Genomic DNA, 18,400 nt, shown 5'->3' with positions numbered 1-18,400 from the left:
AATATTGATAAATGTAAGGTAATGCACATTGGTAGTAGTAACCAAAAGTTTACCTACAATCTAAATGGTGTGGAGTTACAGGAGGTCTCTGTTGAAAGAGACCTAGGTATCTACATTGACTCGTCTCTGCAACCTTCCAAACATTGTCTTGAAGCTGCTAAAAGAGGTAATAGGGTTTTAGGTATGATCAAGAGGAACTTCAGTTTTCTGAAAGAGGACATCGTAGTTAGGCTTTATAAGCAGTTGGTTAGGCCTCATCTGGAGTATGCTGTGCAGGCTTGGAACCCTTATTTTGCTAAGGATAAGGAAGTACTTGAAAGGGTCCAGAGGAGGGCTACTAGGATGATTAGTTCCTTAAAGAGGGTTCCTTATTATAGGCGGTTACAACTGTTGAATCTCACCACACTGGAGCTTAGGAGGTTACGTGGGGACTTGATCCAGGTTTTCAAGATTGTGTATGGTTTCGACAATTTATCCTTTACCGACTTTTTCATGTTTGCAAACAGTAGTTGTACTAGAGGTCATTGTCTTAAACTTCAAAAGTCGCATAGTAGGATTAATATTCGGCATAACTTTTTTTCTAATAGGGTTGTGAATGAGTGGAATAGTTTGCCTGAGAAAGTTGTACTTGCAAGTAGTGTCAATGGGTTTAAGAATGCTTTGGACAAGCACTTTAAGCATTGTAATCGAGTCTGAGTGTTTGTGTCTTCAGTTTTTTTTTCCCTCTCTTTATAGGGTCCTTGATGGGGACTTAAGTGTCCCTCCTGATCCTTTTTTTCTACTAAACTAAACAGTGTAGGGCACCACATCAGAATTAGGATGCTGAGGGGGCTGCAGCATCATGTAGTCAGGCTGCAGCATATATGCAGTCAGGCTGAGAGGGACATAATCTTTTGTGCTCCACAGTTTCACACAATTGACACTGCAGGTATTCAGAGATAATCTCAATTTGTTGATAAATGTTGATTTCATCCTAGCGCAGCAGGATTTTGCAGAGCTGCCTTGGCTTTTTGCTTTGACACAGTGCCTATAAAGAGGCATGAGCTTTTTCCGCAAATTCGGGGAATATCCGTGATTTCTTTTCTACCTCGGGACAAAAACTATTATCCTAACACACTGTAACATATGCGAACTGGAGCCTATACCGCAATTTTGCAAAGTTCTGTGATTTCTCTTTTACCCCATGTTAATCCCTGTATAAAGCAAAACTGATTCCATCAATTCTCCTCCTACCCTTTGGCTTTCATAAACTATACCTGTGTATGTCTCAAAAAAAAATATTGGTTACAACCCAACCCAGGCAATTTGAATGTCTTGTTCCACCATGTCTTTGAAGTTCTGGTGGTCTTTGTGTAGTTTCTGTTACAGTTGGACGATATTCTACAGCAACAACATAAATACATATTGTATGAACGAACTACCAGCACATTGTACCATCTGGATCATGTATATCTTCTTAAGTTTTAGACACAGTATTTCCAACAATCATTATAGCGATAACTGTTATGAAGATCTTCCCCACACAACAAAGAAAAATCTGGTTCCATTGCAGATTAAAATATTCCTTCACCTGTGGACGACTCGGAGACTCAATCAAGTCTGAATATGACATCATGGAGCCACATGTGTTTCAAATTCTGATGGTTTTCTGTATTTTTTACGATGTGTTTCAAAAGTCTTTATCCACTCTACTACACTATCGCACAAGTAGTCTACTGTTGATGCAAATCATGTTTAGGGATGCACAGGAATTGGAATTTCAATACATATATTCTTCGTTCCTCTCTTACCTGTCTTCCCACAACCTTTACAGGATTATGCGTCCGGGCGCAATGTTTCAGCAAGGTACCCAAAATCTGATTGTGTCCGGCGTACGCAAACTTTTTATTAGAGTAACAGACTTTGAGTACACACATCACAGCTAGTCCTATGCAAAACATAACAAAACACATGTTTGAATGAACTTGTTTGTTTGTTACTTTTCAAATTAACAATACAGATGGGTGTGAGTGGTTTTCTTTGCTATTGTGTGTGTGTGGGGGGGGTGTGTGGGGGGGGGGCTTATATGCATAATTGACATTTTTCCTAAAGTGTTTTGAAATACTTTAAAAACAAATTTTTTTTTTTTGCTGAATTTCTATGATTCACTATAATTTACTTGTAAATGGTGCTGGATTAAAAACAAAATCTCTTTTATCTACTGTACCTGTATATACATATTATTCCAAGGTTTACTAAAAACTGTGTCACAACTTATCCCAAAAAGATGCACAAGGGTCAAGGAGAAGTTGGTTGGCAAGAATATAAACTGGAGCAGAACCTGCCAGGCAGTAACATAGGTTAAACTTAACAAACTTAGAATTAATTCATGCAAGTTTCCATTGCAAACTTTCTTTAAAGTTTGTTGAACTTTTTTTAAATTTTGCATCTGGCAACACAGCAGAGCTACGTAGTGACATCATCATTATTATCATCAAGGTAATTGAGTTGAAACTGTCTTGTATTTTTTTGTATGTATATATATATTTTTTCCGTATCCTAAATGTGGAAACCGTTGATCTAATGACATTCTTACAAAAACATTAACATCGTATGAAAACATCGAATGTAGACTACACAACATCAGCCCCATAATCAAACGTTTCAATTTGTGTCACATTTCAAGGACGAATCATCTTACAATAATGTTTAGAAAGAAGGGTACAGCGTATATCTCAAATTCAGGAACATGTGCCATGTAGAAGTAACCACACATGTACTGCCTACTGTGTTCCCATTTCCTGGAGAAATTGTGCAGATTTTCCTGTTGACAGAAATAGGTTACAAGTACCTTCGAACAACATTGAAACATATCCAGGGATAAGAATTAAAGATATTCAGGTCAAGGATTTTCATGAAGCTGTTTGGGAACATGTCTGTGACATTTGTGTCTCTGTCAGTGGAAGAACAAAATACACTTTGAAGCTGGAAACACTTGGTGATTTGACAGGTCTGCTCATTTACAGTTTACACTTCATTCAAACTGTGTTGATGTTACATGCTGGACATTGAAGGATATATCTTGGTACACCTTTTCCAATGCCTCCCACCCCTTAGCGAACATTTGAAAACATAATTCACCACCATTTCCAGGTGTGGATTAACTCACTTTTGCACGACATTAGTTGTTTGTGCAGCCTATAGCTTTGAACCCTCTGGAGTCTTCTAACTATCTCCGCCAAGGGGTACGAGGGGTGGCAAGGGGGGTTGGGAGGGTTTGAACCCAGGTAAAAGAAATGCTGCAGTTTGGTTTAATATAAAATAGCTTGATGATATTGATCATATCAATTTGGCACAAATGTTATAACCATGCACATAAACCGACAACGAAAATAGCTACAGTACAAACACATACAATGCATACAGCATGCTATGCATGTTCTTACAGTGTACCTGAGGCTGACCACAAGGGAATTAAAAATTAAAATATTTATGTTGAACAGGAACATTTCCTGTTTCATCTTTCTTGTTGTTTCTAGGGATTCTGGGATTCTCATCATAATGGCCCAAATATATAGTATATAATTAGACTTTGAATTTGTCAATAATAAATTAATGTAACTAGCAAAATGACAAAAATGTTCAATCTATACTATATGCTAGAAAAGTTTGAGGCGAGCCATGTACAGTAATCAATACATTTTGTAATATTGCCATCAGGACTAAAGAATGGCCGTACTAGTAAAGAATGGCTGTACGAGTGTATTGTCTATACTGTACAGCATGTTAATGATTTGTGTCAATATTTGAGCATTATCGTTGTTGTGCTAACAGGGAATTCGTCCGGCTCATATGGGAGAGTTTGTACAGATGGAAGAAAAGGGTGATTTTGCTCTGGGTTGCCATGGCAAACTGCTCTGCTTACTGTCTTGTATCTTAAGTTTTTGGCATCTAGATCATGATGAAGTTGTATTGGGGAGTGGATTGCCTCTGTTTTGAAGCTTTTGCTGAAATGGTTCAAATTAATGATCAATGAAGTGAGCTTAAAGGTACACATGGAAATTTGAAGAGAACACTATTTCCAACTGACATGTGTGCATGCACACTTAGTGATGAGTTGGACTGTCGACAATGGCAGAATGCCCCCCTATGGGCTCTGAAAATTAATATCAAAGTGTGAGTTTTTATGACAAGGTTACTGTGTTTTAAAAGAACCTAAATAGATCACAGGGCTGTTTGGTCACCAGGGAATATCATTTTAGTGCTCATACTGTATTTTGCATAGACTTTTCAATTTCTATGAATATTTTTCACGTTGTCTAAAATGCTTTATAAATTGTAGATATTTGCGCACAAACACAGCTACGCAGTTTTCATTTATGTAGCGATTTGGTCATCGTACCGTGTACACTAGCACTTTGAAAATGACAGCCTTTACATTACTTTCTGGTTACATGAACATTCCTGATGTAATTTTACAAAAGAAAGTAGAAAAGTCGCAAGAGGGGAAGCAAGAGGGGAAAAATGGAAGAGCGAAAATATTAATATTCTCAATTGTGTGAAATGCTACATTGTATATTTCAATCCTCACCCCCCCCCCCCCATTTCCATGATGCCAAAGGATGAACAGTACCAAAATTAACAGATGTATTCAAATTGAAACAGTAGCGGTAGCACAGTAGTAATTATAAACAGAGAAAGCTCAAAGTGAGTAAGGACAAAAAAAGTAACTCGCAAGTGAGAATACTGTTGAATCTTGTTTTCATGTATATGTAAGTACTATATATAAACTGTATGTTTTACTTCTCTCCCTCCTTAGTAGCTTGGTACCCCTGTATTATTTGTTTATATACCAATATGTCAATGTCACATCAATGTTGTGAAATATTTTGTTCTTGCAAAGGAGTTGTGAAAAGTTGACAGACTACAGCATTTTTTTAACCTTCTGAACTTTGTCACTTATAAAGTTCTATGGTCTCTGAATAAAAATACAGCTACACATCTTTTCGGACATGTGTAGCGACTTGACCGTTTTGCGATACTGAATAAACCATTCCCTGTGTGAAGTGTGTAAAGACTAAAGACCGACTGTGTAATTAACCTATAATGCAAATAGCATACATGCTGGACAACCAAAGCATGGACTTTTAGCGTAAAAAAAAAAATGTGGCGATGTGATGACTTGGTTGATGTGTTTTCAAAACAAGAAACTTTCTGTCTTCCATGAAAAAAAATGTACTTATGATAAATGTGATTGTACCTAGGTGTCTGTCGACTCAGAAGGAAGAAAATAAGGTTATCAGAATATACTAGCTGGGGGATTTTGTCTATTTATATATGGAATGCAAAATAGCACTTTAAAGATTCAGCCAAAGATTTAGCAGCCTGAATAACATTATTTTGAAATTTTAATAAGTACCAAAGTTTAAGTAAAATGCAACATTAAATTCTTTGCCCATGGCTAGCAGATGTCAATATAGCATGTACACAGGTCTGGCAGTTTGTGCTATTTTCTGGCTAAATGCCAGTGCATTTCGTCATTTGCCAGTAGGAAAGAAAAAAACAATGCAAAAATGCATTGAGGTTTCGATGAATTCATTGCACTAGCCTTTTGCTTGTTAGTAACCAGAACTAGCTGTACAATACAAAAATGGCCCGAACCACCATTTTGGTACAATTAAATTACGACGTGATAAACACAGGTCAGTCTAAGTACTGTAAAAGGCAAAACACACCTCTACTTTCTGGCTAAATGCCAGTGCATTTCATCATCTGCCTGTAGGGGAAAAAAATGGGCACTGATAATTTTCTGCGGGTAGATATTAAGAACTGAAACACTTGGTATTTAAGGTGATTGGCTTTGAAAGGGAAGTCTCTCTTTATCGTTTGAATTATTTACTGGTATAAACTTCCAGTACTGGTTGATGGTTACAGAGTCCATTACAGAGTACTGTACATGTAAAACACCTGTAATATGGATATCAACCACAATGTACAGGTTCACATGGCTATCTATACACACTACATACAGTTGGAGACTAACTGTGTGTGTGTATAAAATGTATCATTTGGATTTCAAAGGGTGATTTGCCCATGCAGTGCTGCAAGTTTACAGTATACACTGTACTGTATAATACTGTAATCATTAACCCAATTCCTTTTCTGATAAAAGCAAACATTACTACTCTCAGCACTTGGCATGTTGCATTCCAAGTTTAGAACTGATAGCATCCAAGCATACCTGCAATTGTTAGCCTAGATTGTATAAACTGATGTCTGCTATTGCTACGGTTCAGTGGTTTTTTTGTAATTTTGGTTGTATTGTGCATACCTAGATAGTTCTGTACAGGTACAGTATGTATGTGTGTGTATAATAGGATATTAAGCATTCATACAAGGGTTAACAAATTTGGGGTTAAATTGATTGTTTTGCATGCAATATTCTTTTGCAGTATTCACTGTAAAAACTGTTTTGTTTAAGAGGGAAGCCGTTACAAATATACGATCTTTGCAAGATACTGAAGCAGTTTACACAAACCTTCAGTGTTTTGAATTGTTCCATGATCTGGGGGGGGAGGGGGGGTATGATGCACACTGTAGGAGGAGTTGGGTGAGAGACGGATGCAGTAATATCATAGACAATGAAGTCTAGCATTTAATGAAGGGTCAATATAGGGAAAAAAGTGTGAAAACCTTGTGAACAGGATATCTCAAGGAAGGTTGCCTGTGCAGTTCTATATTTGGCATCTGATTTTTCTGTAATTAGTTCAGTGAACCATACTGTTTGTGGTGGTGTTCAAAGGTCATTTGGGGTCAGCAGAGGGCAAAATGTGAATATTTATCAAAAGTGCATATATCCAGAGCTACTGTAGAACATAAAAGGGGCTTATATGCATGGTATGATAGCCTTGTGTATTGTATAGTTTGTACACAATTTGATGCAGGTCAGAGTTCATTTAAGGTCACTAGGTGTCAAAACTTGAGCACTACTGTATGTAAGGATGATATTTCCAGATGGAAAACTTGCAGTAGCTGGTTTGTATGGCTATGGCTTCTCTATAATGAGAATAAAAACCCTATTGTTTTGGTTGGAGGATACAGGTTATTTGGGTTTATCACTCAGGAAATTTTAAACATGACATCATAAGATACTGTAGGCAGTTTCATCATATGTCATATTGTCTTTCCTATTATGAGTACAAAAGCCCAGTAGTTCTTTGTGATGGTCAAAGGTCATTTTAGGTCCACAAGGTTGAAAGTGTAAAAACCTTAAAAGCACAGTACAACAGCTGGACAACTTTGTTTTAAAGAGAAAGTTGTTAATTTGCTTCAAATCAATGGTTTTATTTTGCTAGCAGAATTCGATCCCTGAAAACCTTTCTTCTTAGTCAGGGATGTGGTCAGTAATAAGCTTTTGGTTTCAGCATGACATTATGTGCAAGGAAACGGTGTACAGAAAAGCACATAATTGGTCAGACCTGAATTGATATTTGTTGTTATGAAATTTGAGAATGAGGTCAAAGTCTCAAAAATGTAAATGTAATATCCCAGAAAGTTAAGTTTCTAAAGATACTTACGCCTCCTTAACACACTTGTTGATCACATGATTTCATTTAATGGTCAACCCTTAAAAGTATTTTTTTTTTTGGCAGTGTGACTGTTGAATGTCCTCATACAGAATTTGGCAAGGAATCACTATAAAGCCTGTTGGCATTCTGGCCTGGGTTTCTTGTCTTTGCAAAACTCAGACAATGAAGTCACGGAGTGGAAAAATGAAAGGAATTGGAAATGTTTCATATGTTCATACCAGCTTAAACTTCCACTTAAAATTGTCATTTTACCATTTCTCACATGTTGCTTTTTAATTCTTTCACAGTGAGCGAAGATGAACATAAAAGAATACAGGAAGCGTTTAAGAGGTACTCGACTCCTGCGGGCTACATGAGCAAGGCCATTTTTGCCAGAGATGTATTTGGAGAAGGAATGCCACAAAAGTTAGCAGAGGTTGGTGAAAAGTCTTCAATTTTTATCTTCATCCAGTGCGATGATCAAAGAATTAGCTTTATTGAAACCTTACATGTGCAAAGTAAGCTAAAATGCCATGCGTTAACTTTGTGTGCAGAGTGGATAATAAAACTTGTAGGTCAACCGCTGTTCAAGGAGGATGAGGAGGTTGGGAAATGAGCGGTGAAGCTGTAGGGTTGGAGATGTAGGTGTGCATAGTGCTAGAATGTTACTCATCTGTTATAGGTTAGGTATCTGCTGGGAGAGTGCTCGTGCATACATAAGTATCGTCTCCAAATCCAGCACGTTTTAGGGAATTCTGAACCCCTTGGATGCTGTTTTTGTCTCAATTCATCTTCTACCCAGGTTGCATCCCGGATGCACCGTTCTGAATTAAAATGTTTGTCCGAAAAGGTGGAACATCATCTTTGCGAATCATTTTGTCTTCGTGCTCACGAGTAGTCTCATATCTTGTACAGACTTGCCTTTCCATAAACAAGTTGTGGAATATATCAGCTGCCTAAAGACAGGAATGTGGTTCGCAGCAAGTGGTAAATGAAGGATGTGAATGAGGCTTCCTGAAGAAACCCTGTCTGACTGGAAGTTTGCCAGGAATTAAAAAAAAGTGTAAATAGAACTCTCTCGTCTAAGTAGCAAGAGGTACAGTAGTTTAATTAAGTTGCTAGACACACATGTGCACATAGATACATGTACACATATAGACAGTGGCTTACTGGATACCCCTTCCTTACAAAACTTGTGATGATTGAATATGACGTCATTACTCCATGGAGCCATATCTATAAAAATGAAATCGTTCCGGAAATAAGTACGTCCATTCCTTCTCTCTCTCACCCCCTCTTGAGAGAGATGGTGAACATTCCTACCAGAGGTGATAGCCCAAGTTTGTAATAACTTTTCTTATGAACCTGTTTCTCATCGCTCATAACAGCGAGGCCACGATGAACAACGATAGAAGGAATACAGGCAAAATGGAATCTATTTTTTTAATTTTGCAGGAACTGGTTGCTGATGTTTCTTAACCTTAAAAGACACAGTAATTACACTCATAATGAAGCACCATGTCATAGAAGGTTCAAATTTTAAGCTTTTTTTTGCATATGTGTAAAACATGGTAAGTTGTGGAATTACTAGTTTGTGAGATGTTAAGGCATTTGGTGCTATCCTTTGTACAGTAGGTTTTTAAGATGTCTGTAACTAGTCCAGTATTTATTGTGCGATCTTGCAGTGATTATGAAAGTACAGCTGTACATTTATGAGAAAATTATCATCTACTACTGTAGGTACTGTAGGACGTTTACTGTACTCCTTTCACACACTTAATGGCATAGTGTGCATAAAGTTTTCATATACACATGTACAAAATCAGTAATTTTTTTGGGCGCAGATCGACCCCGGATACAAATAATGCTATAGAAATGGTCACCTGTGAGCGCTGTTGCTTTGCTTTATGTAAAGCTAAGTCAGTTTCTTTTTCCTAAGTGGCAGTCATTTTAGGCTTCTACATATATATCTTGCCTTTCTCTAGATTGATTGTAAATATAAGCTTCCAATTTATGGAAAGCGTTGCCTTCTGCATGTCACGTGAATCCGTAGGTATTTCCAGCCCATAGCATTAACCGATACTCGAGGTGCGTGTGATTCATATTCTCGACGACTGCGTCGCTCCTTTACAACAACGTTGTAGACTTGTAGTAGTAGCTACTTTCATATATATATCCATAAATATGTCTGGTGGGAGAGAGCTTTGCTTTTGTTTTGTGTCAGTCACTCAAGCATGCCAATTCTTCTCTTGGCAAATTGCCAGGATTAACACATGACTCCCGAGTGGAGTTGAAGCGTTTACCCTATGGCTTCAGAAGTGAGAGAGTAACAGTCAGCACATTTTGATGTGATTCACGAAGAAGTTTTGTGACAAGCAGGAAGGGTATTAAACTATAGGGAGGAAGAGCTCTGTGAAAAGTTTATCTGTCTTGATATAAAAAAGGAAAGGCTTTTGGATACATAGTTTTAGTATTGTACTTGTATATACACACATTACACAGTGTGTCATGGGACTATATTGAAGGTCTGTACAGTAGTAGATATCACTGGACTGGCATATCTGTCTCATTTTTAGGAGAACTTCTACACTGCAATTATTCTAATGTAAGGAGGCAATGTAGAGACCAAAAGAGGGCATTTGGATGACATTGTTGACTTCTAGAACTGTGGTAATATCATTTCAGTCTGTTGAATATAAATAATAAAATAGCTTAACAGCTATGGGTAATTATTGACTAATATTTGCACAAGTTTACAAAACGTCCAGTGTAAGCAGTCTGAAATCAATAAGGTCATCAGTCAGTTATTATTGTGATTGACTATGTAGAAAAAATCCCAACCAAAAACATACTATGCTGACGCTTTGGATGGTAGAAGCATGGAGCTATAAACAGATAGCTCTATGGTAGAAGGGAGGGCATTGACCTGAGGGGTCCGGTCATAGTGGGTGAACAGTGTTAAAAAGGTAACCAGTTTATTCTAGGCATAGTGGAACGAGGGTGGTAATGTTGTTGGGAGACAGGTAAGCTCGTCACTCTTAAATATCCAAACTGTTAAGTTGTGGGATTTCTTGACTAGTACACAAGTTTTACAGGACGTCAAGTATCGGCATTGTGGGATCTTAAACCAATGCGGTCATCAGTCAGTGGTATAAAATTATCTGAAATGCCTTTAATAAGGTTTCCAAAAACATTTTCCTAGATTTAAACTTATCAACCCTTGTTAATTTTGCCAGACATTGCAAGTCGAACTAGATAGCAATAATTGAAAACCATTTCGGAAAGTAACGACTGAGATATTGAAATTGTTATATTCATCTTTCTATCCCATCCCTCATTCATCCCCTTCCCCCTCACCCATTCCCTTATCCCTCACCAAACCCACCACCTCACCCTTTCCCACCCCCACCCTTGCCTACCCCCTCACCCAATTGTTCTACAGTACAGTAGGTTAATACAGTTACTGGTTTAACTACTGTACATGTACAGTAGGCATTACAGCTCATTGTACAAATGAGAAGGAATGCAATCCACCTTTGGTCAGATTCACAAAATTTGTACAAGGACACACATCAAATGCCGTCAAAGCTAACAATGCACTGCTATCCATCATGTTAGTGACCACTGAAATTTGAATAATACTACTATGTACAGTATCTCCTACTACTGTAGTTCATTTGTCTTGTAAACGACCTTGTCATGCTGTTTAAACACGACTCACTTTTATTACATGAATCCTACTCTGCCATTTCCGTTAACGTTGCCGAAGGCTCTCCGGGCGTTAAAGTTTGCAGCTTTCTCGTTAAGTCTGGGGGAAAGTGAGCTGTCATAATTTAATTAATCTGATCTTTTTCCTCGAAGCTGATCATGTGATGCTGTCGGATTGGCATGTATGTCGTACCCGAGCTGCCAAACTTGGGTCTGAGACTAATTCTAAGACTCTACAGGTTAGAATGATCAACGTGATTTGGGAAGATCCATTTATGTTATTCAGTGTTCTCTCGATAATTTAAGTGATTAGTTTTCTTAGAGGTTAGTCCATCAGTATTTCAGAATTAGTCCAGCAAAGGAAGAATTCATCTCGGTACGTGTTTATTAGTAGTGTACAGTACCGTACCAAATTCAATCAGGGGATTGACGTGACTTCTCTTTGACCTTTCTCAACTCTTCTGTTGCACTTTTCTTTAGATTGGCCTTGTCTGTAAATTGGTTAAGAATGATACTGTAGATCCAGAAAGGAAGAAATAGCTCAGTAGAATGTTGACCCCAAATTGAACTATAGGTTAATAACTCTGGTAGTTTGGAGAGTGCAAATTTATATGTCTCCTCACAACAACTGCATCCATCACTCTACCGTGTCCAGAGTGAACCTCCATCCTCTGATACTGACCTCCCCATTTGGCAGGTCACCTCTGGTCAATTTACAGTACTGTACCTCCTTCTCATTCTACCACGCAAAGTTTCTAGTTGTGTACTCTATCGTAGGATTGAGACAGTTCAGAGAGTAGGTTAGTTAGTACCCAAGCCAGGGAGTTTTGTGGGTTTTCCTGACTTTGAGTAATAAAGAATTCAGCCATTTTTCTCAGGGTTGTATTTTAAATTCCCGGAAAGTAAGTTACGTGCGAACTGTCACTTTCACTTCTTTCATGTTGTATTATTCTTCCTATTAAATGTTTGAATATATATATATACAGATATAAAGGAAAAGAAAGTGAATATATCCTACAGGGGTGCTTATACTACATGTTGTACACTTTATGCAAAAGTGCATGTGGTCACATTACTATAATACTATTACACATATGTTTCTATATCTCTATCTATCTATCTCTCTCTCTACACACACACACACACACAAGCATGAAAAGCACATAAGCATGAAAAGCACACAAGGAAAAACAACCTCAGACCAAAACCAAGACAAACAAACAAATAAAGGAACTGGTAGCGATTGCTAGTAGTGAATCATGCACGTTGTATTTTACAGCAATTTTTAATTGAATTCCAATAAGTACACTAAAGCACATATTGTACATATCTCCATACAGGGCTTAGTCATTGTTTCTACCACATAATTTTCCCCTTATGAAGCAGCTTTATTTTGATAAGTTGAATACTTTCTTTTTTAATAAGCTAACTCTCCTCCCTCATCAGATGTGTTGAGGGGAAACGGTGACACAGCTCTCCTCGGTGTTGGATTTCATTCAAACGATAAAATGGAACAGGCAGAGGCAAAATCAATTACCATACGCACGATTTTATCCAGCGTTTTGTCTTGTCAGTATTACCTACAAGCACAATGGAAGCTTCTCACTGTTTTTTAGATCCATTGGGTATCGAATTTAAAGTTCTGACAGTACCATACTTTGGCCAGGGGGGGGGGGGGGTGGGAGGGGAAAGATTTGGTTTACTTGGAATTAAGTCCACCGAACATTAGATGCAGAAAGAAAGGAAAATAGGCATAAACTGTGATAGCTTGATTGAGTTGGTGAATTAATTAATGAATGAATGAATTAATGAAGTTGAGTTAATGAATTTATTGCTTCCCTCTCTTACCTGTCCCAACTGGACTAATGCAGTTTTCCATCTTCACTGTACCTAGCCTGGCATTAACTGGTAAAAACTGTAGCATTGCCCACCTACCCCCATTGGACCCTCCTTCCGGTCAATGCCCATCATATATCCTTGCGAATCTACCACACGCGAGATATAACGGGCTATTCTTGGAGGAAACTTGTTGCATCATGAGCACTTGGCATATGATTTTTGCCACACTACTGTAGCCAAATGTCAAGTAAAGTAGTCTTAAACATTGTTGCGGCTTGGAATATTGTTAACCTCCGGTTAAACTGTCTCTTCATTCTAACACCCAAAGTGCTTTTTATCTAGTTGTGTGTTTTTAAGATCTTTCAAGATATGTCAGCCTTTTTTTGCCCATTCTTCTCTTAATTGTCTCCAATCATTGTACCAATTTCCCTTATAACCCACTGTACTTCCCCATCTGCCTGCGATAATAATCCCACCATTCAGATACAGCTACACTACGATCCCATCCTTTAAATGTACAAGTTGTATATATTGAAAGCAATGCCTGCACTTACAGTGTACTGTAGGCACTTGTGCTATGCCGGAATGCCGTGAGAATTTCCATCTACTCATCAAAGGCTCAAACTCATATCATGTGACGTGCCGTGCTGAAGCAGACAGTTATTTTCACAGCTGTAGGGGCTAATGAGAGAATTATTCAGCGCATTATACTTATGAGTTTTGATTTTCTTATAAAGAAGAAGAGAACGAAAGCAAAAAACAAAAATCTTGAAACTGTGTTCATCGCATCCTTCATTACTTACACCCACAATCTTAGTCAAGTAAAAGCTACAGTATAAGCCATTGCTTAGACAGTCCTTGAATGTGTAATGTAGGGTAACATTGTCTAGAAAAGCTTTGGTGTAAGTTGCTCTTTCAAGTTTGACATTTTGTCTACTACTGTACATACATGTACTCTGTAGGTTGGATCTACCTCTTGCAAAAACTAACTGTCAGCCGACACACTGTTTTGACTGCTTAAGAGATATATTTATTTACTTTGCTCCTCACTTACCTATCTCCCCACAACCTTAGCACCCTCATTCTACCGGGCCTAGAATGTCCTGGTAACCTTTTAACACAGTGTACCCTCTATGACTGGCTCCTCCTGTCACAGCACTTACTTCTCATTCTACACATGTACTGTGTTGGTTGGATCTTCCTCTTACAAACCTAACTGTCAGCCGACACACTGTTTTGACTGCTCAAGATATATTTATCTGATGCTCTGGTGGTGTTGATGACAGGAAATGAGAATGTATTACTGTATTGATATGATGGATTCGATTATCTAGTCAACCGTGGGAGGAAATTTGAGTGATGGAGACATTGAGGGAACACTGTGGTAAAATGTTACCAGTTGATAGGCTTAGGTAGATGGGAAAGTACAGCAGTAGAGCCGAGACATGTAAGCATCGTTTCTTGTGAAATACCCAAACCAGGGAGTTTTGGAGTGTTTCGTGAGAACGAAATTGTGACAGTTTAGTAAATGACTGTCAGGTAAACACACATGCATGTATGGAGCATATATTCCATTTCTGGTGTGAGTGCTTTCTACCGTTTTAGTGTAATGATCCATTCATAATGAGCAAGTGTTGACATTTCGATATCTCAGTTTGCGTGAATCATTCAAACACAGCCTCAGAATTGTGAGAAAGATGATAAAAAACGACCTTAGTTGATGATTATGTAAATGTGTGGTGAAAGATGGTACTGGCACCTGTCATATTTAAATATTAGCTAATTTAAAACTCTTGAACAATTATAAATTAGAATTGCCAGACATTCCTAGACTATTCTGATAAATTCATACAGAGTGAAAACTGATGAAGTGGGGGTAGGGGAAGGGGGGGTTATTGGTGGATTTGGTTTGGTTGGTGGGATGGTAGCTTACTAGACTTAGTTAACAGCATTAACAAACCTTTGTAGAAGGTCAGACAGGTGATTATACTTGATTATACTTGCTTCCTAAATCTAATCAGGTTTGGAGTTTCATTCCAGAGTTTTTAGTTTTCTCATTAATTGTTGATTTTTAGTCCTGCGACTCATCTGTGACATTCCTAGACTGCTGAATTTTTTCTTTACTATGACTTAATTTTGTTGTTGTCTTTTGTTTTGCAGCACTTGTTCTATGCGTTCGGTGGGAGCAGTAAAGGCATCGGCTTTAAGGAACTATTCTGTGGGCTTGTTCTTTTGACGAAAGGAACGCAGGCAGAGAAATTGAGATGTAAGTGTCAAATTGTAGATTAAATACTTTTACTAAATTGAATAATTTTAAGACATGTTTTATCTGAGAGCATGGTTATAAACTCTTGGAATTGACCAATTCGTGTGGATTGTTGCTAGTGATTGGAATGTGTGCCCAGGAAGAACAGAAACTGCACTGGTCTACTACCATTGGACAGTTAAAGTGGTAAATAAATCTAGTTATTCTTTCAAACACAACCGTACCAATTTGCTGCTTTAGTTGCATAAAGCCTTTGGAATTTGTTGCATTGCCAGAGATTAACGGAGCAGAAAAAAAAAAGTCCTTGGTTTTTATTAAATTGTTAAATTTGCACAAGACTTGATTTCCAACAGCTGAGCTGTTCAACTCGAAACTGGGGGCTGACAGAATACAGTATAAACAAAGCAGTGCTTGTCTACTTTTGGTCAGCGGTTCATACCATGCTATTAGCCATACAAGTGGTCACTGTATTTAGCTGAGTTTCATAGTGGTGTATACAGTACCTCTCATTTGATTGATATCTTGTATTTATTTCAGTCATCTTCAGTATCATAGCCCACCATGAAGACGGCTACTACGTGGCCAGGGTCGACCTGGAAACATTCATCTCTGCCTGCGATGGAACTCCGATTCCGTCGGATTTAGTGCAGCTCTTTCGAAATGTGAGTCTCTATTCAGCCTCGTGCTTACTTTTGCTTTACTCACCTGTCTCCTCACAAGTGTAGCATTCTTGCAGTTTTCACCACCATCTAGATCAGCGTGTCATAACCTGGGGTGCAAGGCCTGACCCCTGGGGGGGGGGTGCAAATGCTAAAGGCAAAAAAAAACAACCCAACAAACCTGAATGCACAATGGGTTCAGCTTACACACCTTGATGAAAAAACCCACCTTACTATGACCCGGCCGGGAATCGAACCCCCAGACTTCCTGATTGCTAAGCCTCATTGCCTCAAATGCCACCGCCTTTATCCACTTGGCCACAGCACCGGTTGAACTCTACTCAAGGAGAGTATGTAGTCCCCCCCCCCCCCCAGCCTCCCAATTTAACTAGCCAAATCTTTTGAGTGATTAAGTTACAGATGGTACAAAATTAAAGAGTTTTATAATGTACCTTATGGACTTACAGGACTTGCTGCATATCAAAAGCACATAAAAAACATTGAAAATTCATTAATCTTCCAATGTGATCCAATCCTTTAATAGCTCCTTTCTACAGCCCCATCACGCATTCCTTTATAAACACGAACTAACCGATCCCTTAATCTACAAGCCTTTGTGGTGCAATAAATCACACAATCATGGTGACATACATTTTTTCCCAAAAACGTATTTACCCATTAGCGGAGATCCAGCGAATGAAGAGTGCAAACCCCCAAAACGGTGTCCGTTCTTTTGTTATTGTTTTGGTCGAGATGAAAACAGTAATCGGACGCACGTGCAGCAAGATATGTCGACTTCTCCGTTGATAACTGTGAATTAGGTCACATGCTGGGCTAAGTATTCCACAGTCTCTCGCACCATTAAGTAACATCTGTGTTTCTCTGTCAACATTCCCGCAGTACCTGTAGATACAAACGGTTGAAAAACAGGTTCCAAAAAAAACGCTGAATCATTTTATAGTCCAGCACAAATTGTTCACCGTGTAAAGCTTTGTTGTGTTCTAACATGACCTACTGAGGTCAAGAAGTTTGCACGGGTATGCATACAGTTAATGTTTTTGGTTCGCAAACAGGGATGTTTAGGTTGAATTTTTCATTTGCTCATATATATCTGCCAAATCAGCCAAATTTGGACAGTATCTTGTCATAATTTGTGTGATTATTAACTACACAAAAGTACCAAAGAAAATACTCTTTAGACCATCAAGATCAAATGTATTTTGGGGCTTAATGCTTTGGCCTTCCATGTCCTTCTGAGATGGTACATTTATTGTACCACTGTACAACTACATAATTCTTTTATGGTTATATACCGCTGTCCTCCTATAAACCAAGCATTGACCACTATCTGATTTTTGCACTGAAGGATGGTTTCTTTAGGGATGGATTAATTACTTTAATGGGGTGGAATATTGGTTGCACCTTTTCATTAAGTGATCAATCCCCCACAGAAAACCAGTTTTAATTTTTGCAGTGCTACTTTAAATAACTGACAATAGAATGAAAAAAAAAAGACAAACGTTCAAAACTACGGCATGCAGCTTTGAAGGAAATTCTGCCAAAGTTGTGACCAAAGATTATAGAGTAAGGATTACCTCTTGTTAACTTTCGGCACAAGGTGGCCGTTTGTTAATTTTTTTATGTAATCCCTGGCTTTGCCTCCACTGCACACAAATAGGTACTACTAATGATAGTACTGAGGATATATAAGAGTTTTCTCCTTATTCCAATTTTCGCTCGTATGTTAAAGTTTTTGATGGAGCTGTATTTTGAACATCAAACCCATTTTATCATACAGCAACGACGACCTGGTTTTCCCAGCAAACTGTGTTCTGCACTATACAATACAGTATGAATGTGTATACATGTAGTTTGATCCATTTGTTTGTTTTCTCAAGTAATTGGTCACTCAGAGCCTGGAATAGATTGCAACATGTTTTTACAGGATTGACAGATCTTGTACTCTACAGTCTACAGATGCGACTCAGATGAAAAACCGTGACAGATTAATTTACATCAACGGCAGAAATTGAAGCAAAAAAAGCTTCACAAAAGTCTGCGATTGGTTAGTCTCAAGAAATAACTAATGGATGAGCAGAGGGAAAAAAAAGCCAAAGAAAGTTTGGATACGTTTCGTGACCTATTGCCTGGATATGTTTGGTGATTTATTGCCGTCACAGAAGTTAGTTTCTTTTAGTCAGAGTAGAGCTAACAATTCTTTTATCCGAAACAAAATTTGTCGTTATGGTGACCTGTTTCATTTAAATGGATTACTTCAGCTTGCAAAATTTGAATAGTACTATATATAGAGTACAGGTCAAGTTTCTACATTGTTGTCGGTTTGCTAGCTGTGTACTATTGCAATGAGAAAACTGCAGAAA

General features: G+C 38.1%; 1 protein-coding gene across 6 annotated transcripts in view; it reads left to right on the top strand.

Annotated features, from left to right (window-relative positions):
- Positions 1 to 18,400, top strand: part of LOC139981568 (ubiquitin carboxyl-terminal hydrolase 32-like) — a 93,821-nt gene that overhangs the window by 7,148 nt on the left and 68,273 nt on the right. For all 6 annotated transcript variants that reach the window (XM_071994046.1, XM_071994045.1, XM_071994044.1 and 3 more), the window contains exons 2-4: positions 7,856 to 7,983; positions 15,255 to 15,360; positions 15,898 to 16,022. In XM_071994046.1, the coding sequence (XP_071850147.1) occupies positions 7,856 to 7,983; positions 15,255 to 15,360; positions 15,898 to 16,022 (359 nt within the window). The remainder of the gene's footprint in view (positions 1 to 7,855; positions 7,984 to 15,254; positions 15,361 to 15,897; positions 16,023 to 18,400) is intronic.

This window comes from Apostichopus japonicus, chromosome 15 (genome assembly GCF_037975245.1).
Source record: "Apostichopus japonicus isolate 1M-3 chromosome 15, ASM3797524v1, whole genome shotgun sequence".
NCBI classification, from domain to species: Eukaryota; Metazoa; Echinodermata; class Holothuroidea; order Aspidochirotida; family Stichopodidae; genus Apostichopus; species Apostichopus japonicus.
This window is presented reverse-complemented; position numbering and strand designations above follow the sequence as displayed.